The sequence below is a fragment of the Thunnus thynnus genome, chromosome 1 (genome assembly GCF_963924715.1).
Source record: "Thunnus thynnus chromosome 1, fThuThy2.1, whole genome shotgun sequence".
In the NCBI taxonomy this organism is placed as follows: domain Eukaryota; kingdom Metazoa; phylum Chordata; class Actinopteri; order Scombriformes; family Scombridae; genus Thunnus; species Thunnus thynnus.
In genome coordinates, this window is record NC_089517.1 from 28,639,207 (window position 1) to 28,656,422 (window position 17,216).

Consider the following 17,216-nt stretch of genomic DNA (forward strand, 5'->3'; position numbering starts at 1 on the left):
TTTGCAGATATTAAGCATACAGATACACATATGAGACTTTTCATAGCCATACATAACACAATCATAATAATCATACATATCACATCATATCATCTGGATTCAGAACTCAATTAGCAAAACATTGATCTTGGTTAAGTATCAGGATAGACTGATGTGTAGAAGAATTCTTCAACCTGTTGGATTTAAATTCAGGGACTCTAAATCACCTAGTAGAGGGCAGAAGTTGGTACCCCGGATTAACTAGCTTCACACTATCTTACAGAACAATGCTGTTATATTAGAGCTGCAACGATTGATTATTTGAATTATAACAAGCATTTTTTTTTACTGTTGTTGACATTTTATAAACAAAATGATTAATTGAGAAAATTATTGGAAGATTAATTAATAAAAAATAATCGTTAGTTGCCGCACTATGTCATGTCTACTGGATCATCAGCCATTGAGAATGCTCACTGGTTTTGTATGAGACATGCAGCTTTAGCCTTTTAGCACAATATCATGTAGCATCAAGTGCATATTAAAGAACCCTCAAGAAGATTCTCTTTATAAAACGAGTCAGCTGGAAACATTTAAAAGTCAGCCAGACATGGTATTTTGAACCAATTCATGGAGCTAGCTAGCTACAGCTGATTAAGTCTGCTAGTGACCGTCATCTTTACAATAAAATGTAAGGCGTTAAGGACTGCCATACCTGGAAACAAACAAGAGAAGTTCCTCCATAGCAGTCAAAAATCAACTTCTATTTATGTAGCGGCATAAATTAGATCAGTTCTCCTGCACAGCTCCAGGATCAGGTCATGTAATGATGAATGGTCAGAACACTTGCATTTGTATTCGTATTATGTGTATATAGCTATGTAACATGATTTCATAGTAGTATGGCCATTCAAAAATATGTGCTACTACAATTCTACACCCAAACACAGAGTGCATAGAGACAGCAGATAGTTTTATTTACATTATTCCTTTATTTATTACATTAGTCATTATTAGTTATATTATTAGAGGAATATATATTTGCGTGAGAAGCAATAGTTTAGTTGATCTTTATGATCCAGACCAACAAAGCAAAAATCTGCTAGTTTAGTGACTCTTAGTGAAGAATGAAAATAATGCTAATATCTCAATAACCTGCATTATCGTACCATATCGTACCATAAGTTAAACATTTCGGTCTTCAAACAGAAAATTAAAAAAAAAATTTTTAAGTGCAGTAGATTCTGATTCATTTTACTTGTGACGGCACTGACTGAGATTATAGTTTATGCTACTGTCCACTCAGAAAGACTGAACATGAAATATTGAGCAGATTCTTTCATTTATTTATTCCAGGGTTCAGAGTTTTACACTTACCCTATTTTGGGATGAATTGTGCTTGCTTTGTGAGATGGTGTGACTAACTGACTGTATCCAATCAGCGAGTGGAGTGGCTGCAGTGAAATATCTTAGCCTGCATGGAGGGAGTTGCTGAACGAATTCAATAATCTCCACATAAGACAGAGCTTGAACTCAAAGAGATCCCAGGGAGGTGAAATCCACTTCCTAATCCCCTGCCAAAAACTCAGCTGGAAAAATGAACAAACTGGTTTTTCCCTGGTTCTATGCTGGCCGCTAGTTAGTGGGCTCTGTAGCCCCAATAAGGATCCTATGCTGTCTCTTTCTTTCTCTATCTCTCTCTCTGGCTCCCCCACTGACATTTCTTCCTCCCTTCACCTTACTGCAAAGCCCTAAATCACTCTGACTGTGGACAAGCATACAGTTAATAAACCTAACAGCCGGAAGGCAAGTGCTAGGAAGCGTTACCAGTGTGTGTGCGTGTGTGTGTGTGTCTGTGTGCACACGCGTGTGTGCGGGTGCATGAGAGGGCCAGTGTAACCTGCGTAGCTGTATATAAAGTCTCTAGGCAGGACCGTCGTATCTGATACTGATAGCAGCTTGTAGTGATAAATCCATCCACCATTTTTTCTAGGGCCATCTTTAAACCTCACAACCATATGAAAACATGCTCTATGACCACTGTGGAGAAACTACTGCATATATGGAAAAAATATTTCTCAGTGATAATATTTAACAAAGCTCCAAAGTGATAAGGACATGATCCATTATCTGTAGCACAATGATGATGGGGTGTCAAAGCCAGAGCTGTATTTAGGTATGGATGTTCTGTGCTATGTCACGGCCGAGAAGCTGGGTCACACAGTTTGATATGCAGGTGCACAGGAGCGCAGGGTTTCCTGCAGCAAGCAGGCAGCTCTCTTGTCAGGGGTGTACCGAGGCATGAAACGTAAAGACACACACATGCATACACACACACACACACACACACACACACACGTCTCCCCTCTCAGCAGCCATCCGCCACAGGGCGGCTGATAAAAATATCACAAGCCCTATCAGGCAATTAAACAGGGAGACGCAGCGGAATGTGTTGGCTGCTTAATGGCTTCGGCCTCCCCGCAGAGGAGCCAGTGTGACTGGCCATCAGGGGGGATACAGACCACTGATGGAGTGGGAAATCAAAAGGTGGGTGAAGCAGCGACATTGGTTTCAGTGAACAGTTTTTCTGTCACGTGGTAGAAGAAGGGTGCTCGGGGAGGTCTCAACTCCTACTGAAAAAAGGCGGACTACGTCTAGAGGTTACAATAAAGAGAGTATTCATTATGAATCAATCAACTTCAGTCACATTTTTTTAAATTGTGCTTGATTGTTGGCAGTTATAACCAATGGGGTTTTTAATAAAGCATTTATTAATACCTTATACATCAGTATAAGGTATTAGTCCTTTAATAAGGACAAATTTGCTTTGCCTTTTAGCTTCTTTGTTGCCTTTTAATTCGTTAGGAAGATCACTTTGAGCTGCAGAGCATCGAGACCAAAATCCATAAATAAATAAAAACATTTAAAAATTAATGTATTAACAACTAATAAAGCAATTAATTACAACTTACACACCCCTTATGAAGAATTATGCATTATTATGAAGTGGCACCCACTTGTTTTACCCTCCTCTTGGACCTACTATCTCCATCAGTGACCAGAGTCATTATGACATTTGTACTAGCTTGCAAAGGTAGGTAATTGGAGTTAGCAAGCATCTGCTCTGATAATTGCCCTTTAGCAAACCACTCAATTACCACCAGCTCTGATGATACTCTGATGTTCCTGGACAACAACTTTCCCTTTATAAAAGGTTCCACATCGAGGAAAAACTTGGTAATCTAAGGTCACAGCGACCTACACCTCAGCTGTATTCCATGTGCATGCAGACATCATGACCCTGATACTGCTTCTCCTCAGGACATGCAAAACATCTTGGAGGTGATGGATCTACACTCCATAATGGACATTCCTCAAACCCAAATGGACTTTATCAGCTTGACAACAAAGGTTGGTATCTGCCCCATGTCTCAGCTCCTGCCATGTCTACCACTCTCACCTCAGCAGGGGCTCTGTGATGGATTCTGTATCACCTCACACAATCCCAGCCAGCCAAAACAAGTTAGCACCACGGTAGATAGAGACACAACTTGTTTTTATGTGTTTGAGAGAAAGAAGGAAGAATAAAGAGTGAGATCGAGAGAAAGTGTGTCACATGTTCCCCAGATTCAGGCTGCAGTTAATAGAGATAGATAGTACTTACTCAGTGAAACAACAACACTGATAAACTGGACAACTTGTTCAGCACTCAAACAGATATACACATTCCCCACAGAGGCAAAACTTCTTCTCAAAGGGCTTCATTTGTTGGTTGGTAAAACCAACAAATGAAATTAGATGTAAACATTATAGAAAAGGAGACATATTTTATCACACTTGTAATCATGAAAGTATTTGTATTTGTATCTGTATTTGTTGAGGTAGCAAAATTATTTGTATTTGTATTCGAATAAAAGTGGAAAGAGGCTTAAAAATCCTGTTTGGGTTTTTATTATGCTTTTAATTTTAGAAAATTAAAGTGTAGCAATAAATGTTGAATAAACATGCTTACAAAGGAGGTCCCCACACTGAGTCTCGAACTGGAGTCTCCCAGATCATAGACGACTGCGCTGACTACTGAGCTAAAACTTTAGTCGTCGCCTCATTGCAGACAGACCTCTACCTATTTATACACCCATAACATGACAACAGCATGTAACATGTAGGGAGGAACTTCAAAGACGATTCCTGCTTTGCACTTTATTTATTTCCTATTTTTAACAACCTAACTTTGTGCAAAGGAGAAGGGGAACAACAGGTTATGGAGAGTCCCTTGGGAGCACTTCACTTGTGTCAGTAGCTCAGCTTTATCGCTGGGGAACACCCCTAATTCTGGGAATGATGTCCAAATTAGGAAATGTGCGTCATGTAGCAGGTGGATGTGACTCTCCTTGTTGAGACCTGCTGATAGATGTAATGGCAGCGCAGAGGAGAGAGACTGAGATAGCGATGCATCCTACCTGCGCACTGTTATTTGACTTGTTCTTTTCTCTTCCCGAAAACAAATAATTTTTGAAACATTTGTATGAAACAAGTATTCCTAAAAAAAAAACCCCACTATTTGTGCTTTGCTGAATAACGTATTTGTATTCGGGCACACCCCTACTGGCTAGAATGAAATTATCAACCATGTGATAACCAGCCTGCAGACATACTGCCCAATGAGTCTTTCCTGTGAGTGTTTACATCTTGGAGTGTTGTGCAGTAGCCATATGAAGAGGGCAGAGACAGCAGAACTCACCCCAGCATGGAAAGTGTGGTTTTGACTGAAAAAACCCTCTGGAAACACAGAATGAAGAATGGTAATTTGATGTAATATCATGTGTGGCTGTACTGACTTTACGTCCCATTCCCCTCCCCATCAGCACTAACGCCTTGATGCAGGGCTGCTAAACTAGTCAGCTCTGGTCCAGCCTGTTCTTGTTCCACAGCTCAGCCTCTCAGTGTGTGTGTGTGTGCTGCAGACAGTGATAGGACTCTCAAAGGGCCGGCACAATGCTGGGCGGCTCAAAGGCTCCTATTTCTGCTTGCTCCTCTCAGTCTCCCTCTATCACACTTTTTCTAATGGAAAAAAAAATAACCCGGCCCACACATCAGAACATGCTGTAGCATTGACAAAATGACTTATTACTCCTCGCTGCACACTTCCCTCTCCCTCCCTGGATTCATCAAGCTCCCAACCTCCCCTCAAAATGGCTGGCACTTCCTGGCGCTTGTCTAGCCTGTCACCCTTCCTCTGCAGTGACCTTGAGACAGAGATGAAGGAATGATGGTGCTCCCATAACTGCTGCAATACAGTCCCATCTAACTCCCCCCCCCCCCAAAAAAAGAAAAATACACAGCAGCAAGATGGCTCTCACTTACACTGACAGCTGGAGGAGGAGGAAAAAACCCTCTGCATATCCACATCAATCAAAATAGGATTAAGGTGCCTCTCTCTGGTCCTTTTTATTTCCCATTAACTTGAAGTTGCTGATGAAATACGGAGCTGTTACATGGTAACTGGTCTTGCAGAGCCGCATTGTATCTATTAGTGTCTTCAAAAATGATGTTAAATTCAATAAGAGCTAAACAACACCAATATTTTTTTACAAATAAGAAGCAAGCTTTAAAAAAAATCTTCTTATTTGCTCAGTTTGAATGTTTGGGTTGTAACCTCTTTCAGGCTTTTCCAAAAAATACTTTTTTAAAGTATTGACATGATCACACACAGAATTCAAGTTTAGAGGCTTTAGAGTAACACTGGTTTGTTGCCATTGTCAATGACAAAGGGGGACGGAGTCTTTCTGACAACAAGCTACACAAATGACATAACTTGACAATGTGTGAAACAAAACTGTCTGCTGTGATCAACCACCTTCACAGACAAAATGATCCACCCCTAAGGAAACTGTTGTGACCGGTCACGTGACCCATGCCATACTTCCATGGACTGGTGGAATGGGGAAGCAGATAATAGATAATGCATGAATTCTTAATCAAATAAAGACAGGGAGAAGCAATAGGAGAGGAAGGCAATCGTCCTGGCCATGCTGAATTAATGAGGCGCTGGCTTCCTTCTGTATGCCAGGTTTCTGAATGACTTGGCTCATCCCCGTTCACTTTCTGGAGCCGTCATTACTGCCCACCTCCATCCCTGTGCCAGGCTGTGCAAACTCAGAAGCTCAGGGCCCCAAACTCCACCTTGTGATGACCACTCATCATTAGAACTGAAAGTTTGATCAGTCTATAAGATTGTTCTCCTCATGACCTTGAGTGCAAGCAGGGGAGGGCGGCTGGCTTTTAGTGTGTCCTGAAAAGTAGGCATCCATGGCTCAGCTGAGCGGTGGGGTCCCAGTGCACGGCTGTCAGGCGACCCTGTCCAAGTCTTGTCCAGAACACCCTTCTCTCGCCACCTGAGCCTCTGCATTGCGTGCCCGTCTGCTAGCAGTCAAGTCAGGCAGCACAGAATCAATTCAGTACTTCACACCAATTCAAAATCTAGTTGCACTTGCCTTGTCAGGTTACACCTTCTCACTCACACTCACTAGCTCCTTTCTTAGCACTTGTGGTGATGTCACTGTGTAGTCCTGCCAGATAAGTGCTGTTGTCTTTTCCCCCAAAAAAGTGAAGAAGAAAAAAAACAATTACTCAAGGAGGAGTTGGGTATTCCCATGGCAACCAGGTCCTGTGGTATAGGCAGGGATATCAGGCCAAGCCCAATGCCATTTGCATACAAATTGCCCAGCTGGTACCTTGTTGTTATGACAACGGCACACAGCTCCCAGAATTCATTTGGAAGTGAAACACAAAAGGAAAGCAGCCAGCGAGGAGAGTCATTGACAAAATTTATTTTCTTTCATAATGAAGACGTTGCTGACACTGACACTATGTTCTCATGTAAAATCCAATCATAATACAGTACCTGAAGGAAAGGAGAAAATGAGAAAAAAAATCATATACAGACTGGAATTATTGGACAAGATAATAATTTTAATGTAGGTCAAAATAAATGTGTATGTATCTACAATATTTTTTACTGCAGAAGAGAAGATGTTAAAAACACAAAATGTTTAAAACATTTGGGAAATTATAGGAATGCTGTGTAACCATCCTGAGATAAAAATATTTTCTTTTCCTTACAAACTGATCAACACTGTTTTGATGACCTCTGGCAGTGCATCTGCCTTCTTCTTGGTTCACCTGATTTTGCAAACCTTTATATAATTCCTTGCAATGAGCCATGCCAAATCCTCAGACTTGAGAGAGAAAGTAAACTCTGCTGACAACACAGTGTCCTCTACTGGCAGCATGTGGCAGGAAGTTTACACAACCACCTTGTCTGGCTAAACAGATAATATTTAGCTCAAGGGCAACTGAGATGATGCTTTTCCATAGTCATCCTGGCTCAGCTTACTGGCCAGTTAAATACTGGCCACACACATTCTGTGAACCCAGCTATTTATCCCAGCAATCCATGAGACTCCAGATTAATCATTGGCCTCTGTGCAGTTGTCAAACCATCACAGGCTAATCAGTGCCTCTCTCTCAGTGGGAAACAAAGCAGCTCCTGCTTCCAATACTTGACCTGCTGATCTATGGGCAAGGTGAACCCTTGCTCTGTACACATTAAACTGTGCACTTATTCCCCTTGAGCGTGTTAATGATGGGCGAGAGCACCATTGATAGCCCAGTTACAGATTGTTAGAGACAACTGGTGCAAACCACTTCAGCCCAGATTGAAAGGCCTGTATCAGCAACAACACAGCAGGATGTGTGTGTGTGTGTTAATATGTGTGTATGTATGTGTGTGTGCATGTGTGTGTGTGTGTGTGTGTTACACCCTTTACCTCAGGGTGGGAGCAGAAAGGAGGTGACACATGCTGCCTCCCCGGAATATAAATGCAGGAGCCTTCTCGCTGAAGTGCTGCTGGCTCTAAGGCATGACAGTTTAGTACGTTTCTTCCCCTGAACGTGCATCCTTTCCCAAGGTCACAACTCGCCTGTAGCTCAGAGCTTTACTAAAGCACCACCCAGCTCATTTGTCACTTACCATCCATTTCAACATGGCAACCCGTTGGGGACTTTGTGGCGCAGGGAAGATCAGCCATGATTTCAGTGTGGCCATGAAGACTCTGCCTCCTGGAGATCACCAGGTACTCTATCCAAACAAGCTCACTACATCTTTACTGTCACACAGGATGTCTCCCGTGCACTGACCAGAGCTGCTGACAGAGCTGTGTTTGTGTTTTTCTCTCATGTACAGATAGCAGTCATTGCATCGAGGAGCTTGGAGCGTGCCAAAGAGTTTGCCAAGAAGCATGGTATTCCTAAGGCTTATGGCAGCTATGAAGAGCTGGCCAACGACCCAGACATTGGTGAGTTAAGAGCTATGAACAGCCTCGCTGCACAGGCAGAGATAATGTCGTGTTGGTGTTACTGCTTGAAGCTGAGCCTGGAACATCTGTGTCCTCACAGACATTGTATACGTGGGGGTGCTGCACACAGAGCACTGGCGAATTGGCCTGCTGTTCCTCAAAGCTGGAAAGAATGTCCTATGTGAGAAACCCTTTGCTATGAACTCCAGGCAGGTGAAAGACCTCGTTACCGTTGCCAAGAAAAACAATGTCTTCCTGATGGAGGTAAGGTTGAAAGGATATCAGTCATTCAGGCATTCGATGTAGATCATGATGCTTATGGGCCACTAGCTGGCAGTAGGGGTCATTACAGGTTCAGATATGGAGCTAACACAAGAAAGAAGAGAGTGTTTGGCTGTGAAAACTTGAAGATAATATAAACACACATTTATCTTCATCTTTAGAAAATGCAAATGAATGTACAGAAAAATATTTTGTTTTTGTTGCCGTTAAGAATAGAAAAGGAACAGAATATTTCAACATTTTGGAAAATACTCTTATTAGCTTTCTTGCTGAGAGTTTGGTGAAACTGATAACTCAGTTAGATATGCCTGGTAAATATACTGCTACAATCAGCAGTTAGCTATGTATTGCATAGGAATGAAGTTACTGCTCCAGGTCAAGAAACAGTGTGGCACGTAACCCATCGTGAAGCTGCAACCTGTCGTTTTTTCTTTAAAATTTAAACATATTAAACAAATGATTTATAATGTGTTAAGTGAGCTAGAGGTGCAGAACAGCAGATTTTGTTACCTTTGGACAGAGCCAGGCTAGCTGTTTCCCCCTCTTTCCAGTCTTTATGCTAACCTAAGCTAACCAGCAGCTGGTCATTACCTTGACAGTGGTACTGATGTTTTCTTCTGACTCTCAGCAAGAAAGCAAATAAGTATATTTCCCAACATTTTGAATGATTGCTTTAATCTGCCACAGACACTACTGCTGCAGGTGGCTGCTAGGTGTAAAACTACTAGATTTTGGAAACAATTTGCAATTCATATTCTCATACAGTTTGGTAAATAGTTGCAGTACATTGCTATGAGTGCAGACAGGGGACTCATGTAGGAAGTATAACCCTGCATGTCCTGGGAATATTTATAGCTCATGGTAGAGGAAAACATGTTGTCATGTCATGTATGACAAGCACATCTGCCATGGTGCTCATACAGGAAGTGGAGGGCTGTGGTAATAAACAGCTTCTCAGGTGAAACTCCAATATAAACTGTCTGCTCTGTCCCTCTCAGGCCATCTGGTCCCGCTGTTTCCCTGTGCACGCTGAGGTGCGCAGGCTGCTGGCTGAGGAGGCAGTAGGTGAGGTGAAGCTGGTAAAGGCCTACTTCGGTTCTCCTCAGCTACACATCCCCCGCTCGGTGGAGAAGGAGTTAGGCGGAGGTGCTCTGCTGGATATTGGAGTGTACTGCCTGCAGTTTGTGCTGATGGTGTTCAATGGGGAGAGGCCAGAATCCATCCAAGCCACAGGGGTGCTGCTTGACTCAGGTATGATTCAGCACACAGGTCACACAGCAGAGGTGGGATGTAGATTAGTATCATTACCCACACAGCATGAATCAGGGATCACAAATTGGTGATTGAAACTGCTTACCATAAAAAAAGAGGAAAAGAAGAATCCCCTGTGTGACGTAGAGGGAAAAAAAACACATTTTCATGAACTGTCCAAAATGTAAACACCTTAGGGAAGAATTCTTCACACAGAAAATCCCAGACTTATCTTTAAAATGTCACACTAATCCAAATCCTCCCCTGAGAATACAGTAATGCTGTAAAACTGGCAGGGGAGTATGTAACTGCGTGTCTCACAGCGAGATATCCTTCAACGTAAGACCATCACATTATATGTGTAATTTTCTTTTATCTACCTTCATGTCACATATTTGTCAATTTAATGAATGCATGAAAATATTTTTTTCATAGTGTATATTTGACACCTCTTATTTCATCAAAAAGTCATGCTGAATACAATTAAACTGAAGTGACCTAAGTGAAGCGTGTCTGTAAAGTGTGCCCGGAAATGACCTGAAGTGAACTGAACTGAATAGAACTGGAAAAATACTGATATAAACAGCAGTATTGTTAGCATTCCTTAATTAATTTATAGCTCGAAAACTTGATTGACCCTTGTCATGATTTACTGTTTTTACATGTTTGTCAGGAGTGGATGAGTCAGTGGTTGTGGTGATGAAGTTCTCCAGGAAGAGAATGGCCTTCTGTACCTTTTCGATTGCTGCTCGACTTCCAAATGATGCTGTCATCAGTGGCACTAAGGGCTCCATTAAAGTATGTTATGCAACAAGTCCTGTACAAGACATTTGATTTAATTGAGAAATGATTGAGACATGCAAAGACCGAAGTGACTGCTAATTACTTTCACATTTGATTAAATTGAAGTATTCAGCCACAAATCCATACCCGCTGCACATGCAGTATGTTAGATGAATTACCAGTTTAAGGATTCAATTGACGCAAAAAATGCCCTTTGTTATTGCCCTTTAGGTCCTTGGCCCCATGCACTGTCCTACCACTCTGGTGGTGAACGACAAGGAGACGGAGTACCCACTGCCTGAACCCTGCCTCCCTCTGAATTTCACCAACAGCACTGGGCTTTGCTATGAGGCAGAGGAAGTGAGGCAATGCCTGCTTAAAGGTAAGTCATGATAAAAGGAAAGGTGCGTATTTGTCTTCAAAGAGATAAAATTGTTTGAACAGCCCAAACTACCGTTTCAAAGGTAAGGTGAGTTTGAAAGGAAGACATTGCAATTCAGTGAAATAAGATGAAAAAGATGAGTAGTCATACACTAATAAACTCATCAGATTGATTCAGAATCACTGCTGTTATCAGTCCTTGGAATGTCCTCTAGCTTGCGCAGTATTACACTCCTATGATTTGCTTCCTACATTAATTTACATAATCTTTGCATCCCTGCTTACATAATTTATGCATGATTGTGAATATGTGCATGATTTAAACTCTGTTATAAACAGACGGGTCTTTCTGTCATTCTGATTTCCCTGTTAAACTGTGACCACATGGTTAATATGACTCCTCTTCATCCGCAGGACTTAAGGAGAGCCCACGGATGCCTCTGGCAGACTCTGTCTTATTGACAGAGATCATGGATGAAATCAGGAACCAGGTGGGAGTCGTCTTCAGCCAGGACAGCCAGTGACATCACTCCAAAACCAGGCTGTTTCACCTGACCTAAACCTACTCAGATGGAACAGAGGGAGCTGCTCGAGGCAGGCTTTGGATCTTTGGTATAAGCAGATCACTCATGGCACTGTGTGACAAAGCCTGATGCAGATGCAGTGTCACCGAGGAAGCTGTGACTTGGAGTGTGCTGTCACTGAATTAAAGATGCAATCTGTAAATTAGTGGAACATGTAAATCTTGGGTGTGTTATTAGGGAGTTTGTTTTCCGTGTGCCTTTTATAGTTCCAAATATAATCATGCTACCCCAGAGTCACCATGTAAACACATTGTACACAGTACAATAGACAAACGCTGTCAGTTTCTCTATTACACAGATTAAAAATGTCAGGTTGAAAACATGTGTAAACCAGCCAAATCACAATGTAAACAAATATGGCCACAGTGTTGTGATGTCACCATCCTTTAATTAAGACCCAGGCCTGTAAAAACAAACCCTGTTGTCACTGTTAGATGTATGATTGATGAATCCAATAAAGGACTGATTGCAAAAGCCATGTTTCATTTCAAATATCATCCTCTTGAGAAAAGAAGAGGCTCTGAGTAGCACATTTGAATCAAAGTGTTCTGTCATGTCTGACCCTTACAGCGATGTACAAATAGATTCATGTTCTCCATACAAAAATAGGTTGCACTGTCTGCTGTTCAAGGTTAGGACAGAGAAAGGCCTTTATGAGTCAGCAAAGAGCATGGCTCATTTAACACTTGTTCTCAACCTTTTGGCCTCACAGGACTCCTAAAAGCTGGAGGATGTCTCATTGATACAGGATACAGCCCACGAATGCAAAATGGATCATGAGAAAGCGCTGCGGATATTTTTTTTTTCAAGAAGAAATAACAAAATTACATTATCAATGTCTTTTTTTTCTTAGAGTTTGCACTGTGTCTGTGCTACAGCGCTAATTCTAAATTTCATTTATTTAACAAAGAGGTTGCTTCAGGTGGATCACTCAGCTTTAAGTAATATGATGATGAACATCAGCCCTGCCACAATGTCCTTGTCTGTCAGCTCTTACCAGCATCGAGGGGGCTAGTATTGTATGACCTCTGACCTTTGACCATCCTTGGTGGTCACTTAGGAAAAAAAAGGAAAAAAGAAAAAGAATCCCTCTGGTAATCATTATAGCACAAGGGATGATATGGAGTGTGAAGATATCTGCAGCTCTTATCTGTGAAATACAGTTCATAGCTTGACATGAGTACTTAGTAGTGGCATTAACACTATTGTCAAAATGTAAGATGAAAGGTCATTATTATAGTGAAAAACGAGTTATGTAGCTTGTTTGATACACTTTTATTTGCTCTATCATCACTAACTAACTGGAGGTCACGTACCTGTCAAGACAATTCAACATCTTTGATAATTATCATCAACAACAACAACACCACATCATCATGTTATTTTGTGCAACGTTACGTCACACAGTCAAAATTAATACTGTGTCTCCACCTAGTGGCGAGAAGCCTGCGCAGCAGCTGATATGAACTCGACCTGTCAGTTTGCTTTGTCCAATATGGCAACCAGATGGGGAATCTGTAGCGCGGGGAAGATCAGTCATGACTTCACTGTGGCCTTGAAAACTCTTCCTCCGGAAGACCATCAGGTATGAGTATTAGAAGACGCTTAGACACAAATGCACCCTGTGATTAAAATCTTAAAACGTTTCACCAGGACTGCGTGAGGTTTATTGCTTCGTGCGGACTGTCTGATCTGTTCCTTTCGATCCTCACTCATTCTGTTCAAATCAATTTTTCATCAAATTACTAAGACATAATGTTGCAGGTGTGCAACCTGCAGCTTTAAAGAGCCATAAATCACTGAAACTCGACGTCAGATTATGGGATTTGTACACTGTAATCTGCAGTGTTTCCAACACTTTGACTTACTTTTACCGTAAAATACGCACTAAACGTGCACTGCAAAACCGAAGAATTACGGTATATATACGGCTTTTCGTTTTTTAAAAACACAGCAATATAGTATTTAAATTGCAAAATAAACTCTTTACCAAAGATACAAACTTAATGTATCACGTGTCTTAATTCACAATGTGCAGTTTTGAAGACTAAAGATAATTAATAAATTAATTATTGGACCCCCCCCAAAACATGTACTACTGATTCTCAGTTTCTAAACAGAATATAATGGGCAGATTGTGAAAAAGTGCCAGTTCAGTTATTTTGTAAATTACAATTGTCAATTCATTGAGCAGAGTCTGAGAAAAGCAGAGTTCTGTTCTTGCATACCATCCAATTATTATTTGGGTTATGCAGAAAATCTAATAGGGCCGTACTGAGTTGATATACAGTAGTTGGGAAGATAATATTTGACTTCAGTCTAAACATCAGCCTTGGCATATAGACTGCAACAAGTCAACAAGTTAGATTATAACAGACCTTTCATCAAGGTAGGAGAGGAACACCTTGTTGTGGTAACAATTTTGAATTGTATTCATAGGTTGTAACCGTGGCAGCTCGCAAGTTGGAGGATGCACAGAAGTTTGCCAAAAAGCACAGCATCCCCCAAGCATATGGCAGCTATGAGGAGCTGGCCAGAGATCCAAACATTGGTCAGTGTGTGTCAGACCTGGGTCAAATTTGAATGGTTGATGGCTCTTAGCATTTGGTATTTTAATTGTTTTGTACAATGTTGTTTTCTGTTCCAGAGCATTCAAATCAAAGGTGAAACTTTCCAACACAGCAAACCCCAACCACTGTTCAATCTCCATTTATTCACACTACAATTTGACCCAGAACTGTTTTTTTAATTCCTGCTAGGTTATTTTTTCTTTTTAGATACATATTTTACAAAAAGAATAATCTCACTTCCTAAAGTATGCTCTCTGGTCTGTGCATTTCTGTGTGTGTGTGTGCGCAGATGTGGTGTATGTTGGCGTTATCCATCCCTACCATCTGAGCACTTGTTTGCTGTTTATGAACGCTAAGAAGAACGTGCTGTGTGAGAAGCCGCTGGCCATGAACACTAAGGAGGTGAAGGAGATCCTGGCCTGTGCCAAGAGGAATGACGTCTTTCTCATGGAGGTACAGACTGGAGCAGACCAAACGGACTGCAGTGTTTTTTTATGTAATACTCAATTATTCATATTTCCTAAAAGAGGAGTAAATAGACCACATAAAACCTGACTCATAGGTGGACAAACAGTCCTGTATTTAACTGCGGCTAAGAGCGTTAGTTACTCTGCATAGTAAAACCTACCAGTTTAAGTACTGAACTAAATGTAACTGTAATCACATCCCTCTGTTCTTTGCTCCAGGCTGTCTGGACCCGATTCTTCCCAGCCTCAGTAGAGATCAGACGGCTGTTGGCCCAGGGGGAGGTGGGCGAGGTGAAGATGGTGAGATCGGAGTTTGGTGTGCCAATAATGCACGTACCAAGAGCAGTGGAGAAGGAGCTGGGTGGAGGAGCAATGCTGGATATCGGCATCTACTGCCTGCAGTTCACAAGCATGGTGTATAATGGAGAGAAGCCAGAGTGCATCCAGGCCACAGGGTTCTGCCTGGAGACAGGTAACAATAAAGAGGGTGTCACAGATATGATTTCCAAAGCAAAGGTATCACTTTATTGAGTTACAAATACATTAATACTAATACACACTAATGCTGTGTAAGTTCATCAACAGTGGTGAGAATTACTGGTTCATTCTGAGTTTTTCTTGCTGTGACAAAACAACCCTTTTGCTCACATTTTATGTGAAGAGAAGAAAGAAGTCTGTTGTCATGGCCAAGTCATCCTGCTCACCACTGCTTCCTCTTTTGGAGAAAGAAATCACACGCAGGTCACATGGGTGACCCCATTGAGTTTTTAAGTTGGAGCTTGAACAGTTTTTGCTGTGCTAGTATGATGCCTGTGTGAAATGAGAACAGAAGTGCTCTGTTTTATTAGATCTCATGTTTTGATAAGACTACACCTCTTATCTCTGTCACTTTATTTTTTACGTGTTAACTGGGACACGATAAGGTTTGAAAGTCCAGACACGTATTATTGCGTTGCACACTTGTATTCTTCTTCAATATAAAACACAATAGCATTTACTGACTCAAGCTTTTGTTTGCAGTCAGCATGGAAGACGTCTTATGCAGCAGTGGAAAGCATATAACAATCATTTATGTAGCACTTATTATTATTATTATTATTATTTTTATTGTTATTATTGCTGTATTCAGGCTCTAAAGAAGGCAGGCTGTTGCCAAAACATCAGCTCAAAGAATAAAGTCACTTACTGCATTACTGTCATTGTACTCCTGCCTCTTTGTAAGTTTTTGTGCTTGTTTGCTGCCTACAGTGTTTACATTTTTTATTAAACATGGATCATAAATATGTATATGTATATGTTATTGCAGGAGTGGATGACACTATGGTTGTCACTCTGAAGTTCTCCAAGAACAGGATGGCGGTGTTCACTTGCTCTTTGGGTGTACAGCTGCCCAATGATGCTATTATCGCAGGCACAAAGGGAACCATCCAGGTAGGTCATCACATGAAGACTGCATGACCCAATTATATTCAAATCATTGTCTGAAATACAGCACCCCCTTGCACTGTGTACATTTGCATGTTCAATATAAAATTGAAGGTTGGTAAGTGAAATAAGGTCATCTGTCAAGCAATAATGGAAGGACATTAGAGATTAACATAAGGAGATGTTTTTTCACTGAGCATGATATTCTGTACATACAGTAATTGAATGTCTGCTGTCATTTTTGTGAAGGTTTTCTGACGGCATGTTTTTTTAGATCCCCGCCCATATGTGGTGTCCCACGGCATTAGTGGTGAATGGGAAGGAGACTCAGTACCCACTACCAGAACCCTACTTGCCTCTTAACTTCATCAACAGTACAGGGATGCGATACGAAGCAGAGGAGGTACGACAGTGTTTGCTCAAAGGTATGTGTGAGAAATTTTAATTCATGTATAAACTAAATGGCTCAAACAAGCACAATCAGTAATCTGTCATCTGTTCAGGCAAAGTTACTTGTTATACACACTTTCAACACAAGGTGGCATCAGAAACACTGAAACATCAACAGCCATTTACTGTGTTTGTGTGTGTGGATGTAACAATACACTGCATATGTTCTTAATGTTTTGTTGTTTTTTTCAACGTAGGGCTGAAGGAGAGTGCAGTTATGTCTCATGCTGACTCTCTTCTGCTGGCTGAGGTGGAGGATGAGGTTCGCAGGCAGGTGGGGGTCGTGTACAGCCAGGACTGCCAGTAAATGTTAAACATGCACTTATGTCTCTTGTCTAATAGAATGAGGATATAATGGAGAATAAATTGTTTTCACTGTAATTTACATTATTACACTGTCAGTGAGGACTATGTTAACCTTTTGTGAGGATAAAGAACGCTCATTTTCTATGACCTGTTTATCTTTGTCTTATTTGGCTGATCATGTTTTGTTTTAAAAAGGATAAATTTGTTCTGATCCAAGATGCTTAACATATTTTTAAGCTGCAATAATAAACCTATCCACAATGTCACTGACTAAGTTAAGTCTAACTATTCACTGAAACACTGTACAACCTTTGATCATTTATAAAATACATTTTCAATGCCAACATTTCTAGTTTTTCCAGAATTTTCCAGAGTCCAAGT

General features: G+C 41.1%; 2 protein-coding genes across 2 annotated transcripts; both read left to right on the forward strand.

Moving 5' to 3' along the window:
- Window positions 1-7,474: 7,474 nt before the first annotated feature.
- On the forward strand, window positions 7,475-12,091 carry LOC137189513 (trans-1,2-dihydrobenzene-1,2-diol dehydrogenase-like). The gene is made up of 7 exons (XM_067599425.1): window positions 7,475-8,114; window positions 8,225-8,336; window positions 8,437-8,600; window positions 9,617-9,869; window positions 10,543-10,667; window positions 10,884-11,034; window positions 11,448-12,091. Exons 1-7 carry the CDS (start codon window positions 8,025-8,027, stop codon window positions 11,555-11,557), a joined length of 1,005 nt encoding a protein of 334 aa, XP_067455526.1. The 5' UTR covers window positions 7,475-8,024; the 3' UTR covers window positions 11,558-12,091.
- A 969-nt stretch (window positions 12,092-13,060) lies between these two features.
- On the forward strand, window positions 13,061-17,101 carry dhdh.2 (dihydrodiol dehydrogenase, tandem duplicate 2). The gene is made up of 7 exons (XM_067594579.1): window positions 13,061-13,202; window positions 14,057-14,168; window positions 14,477-14,640; window positions 14,874-15,126; window positions 15,961-16,085; window positions 16,354-16,504; window positions 16,727-17,101. Exons 1-7 carry the CDS (start codon window positions 13,080-13,082, stop codon window positions 16,834-16,836), a joined length of 1,038 nt encoding a protein of 345 aa, XP_067450680.1. The 5' UTR covers window positions 13,061-13,079; the 3' UTR covers window positions 16,837-17,101.
- Window positions 17,102-17,216: the final 115 nt, after the last annotated feature.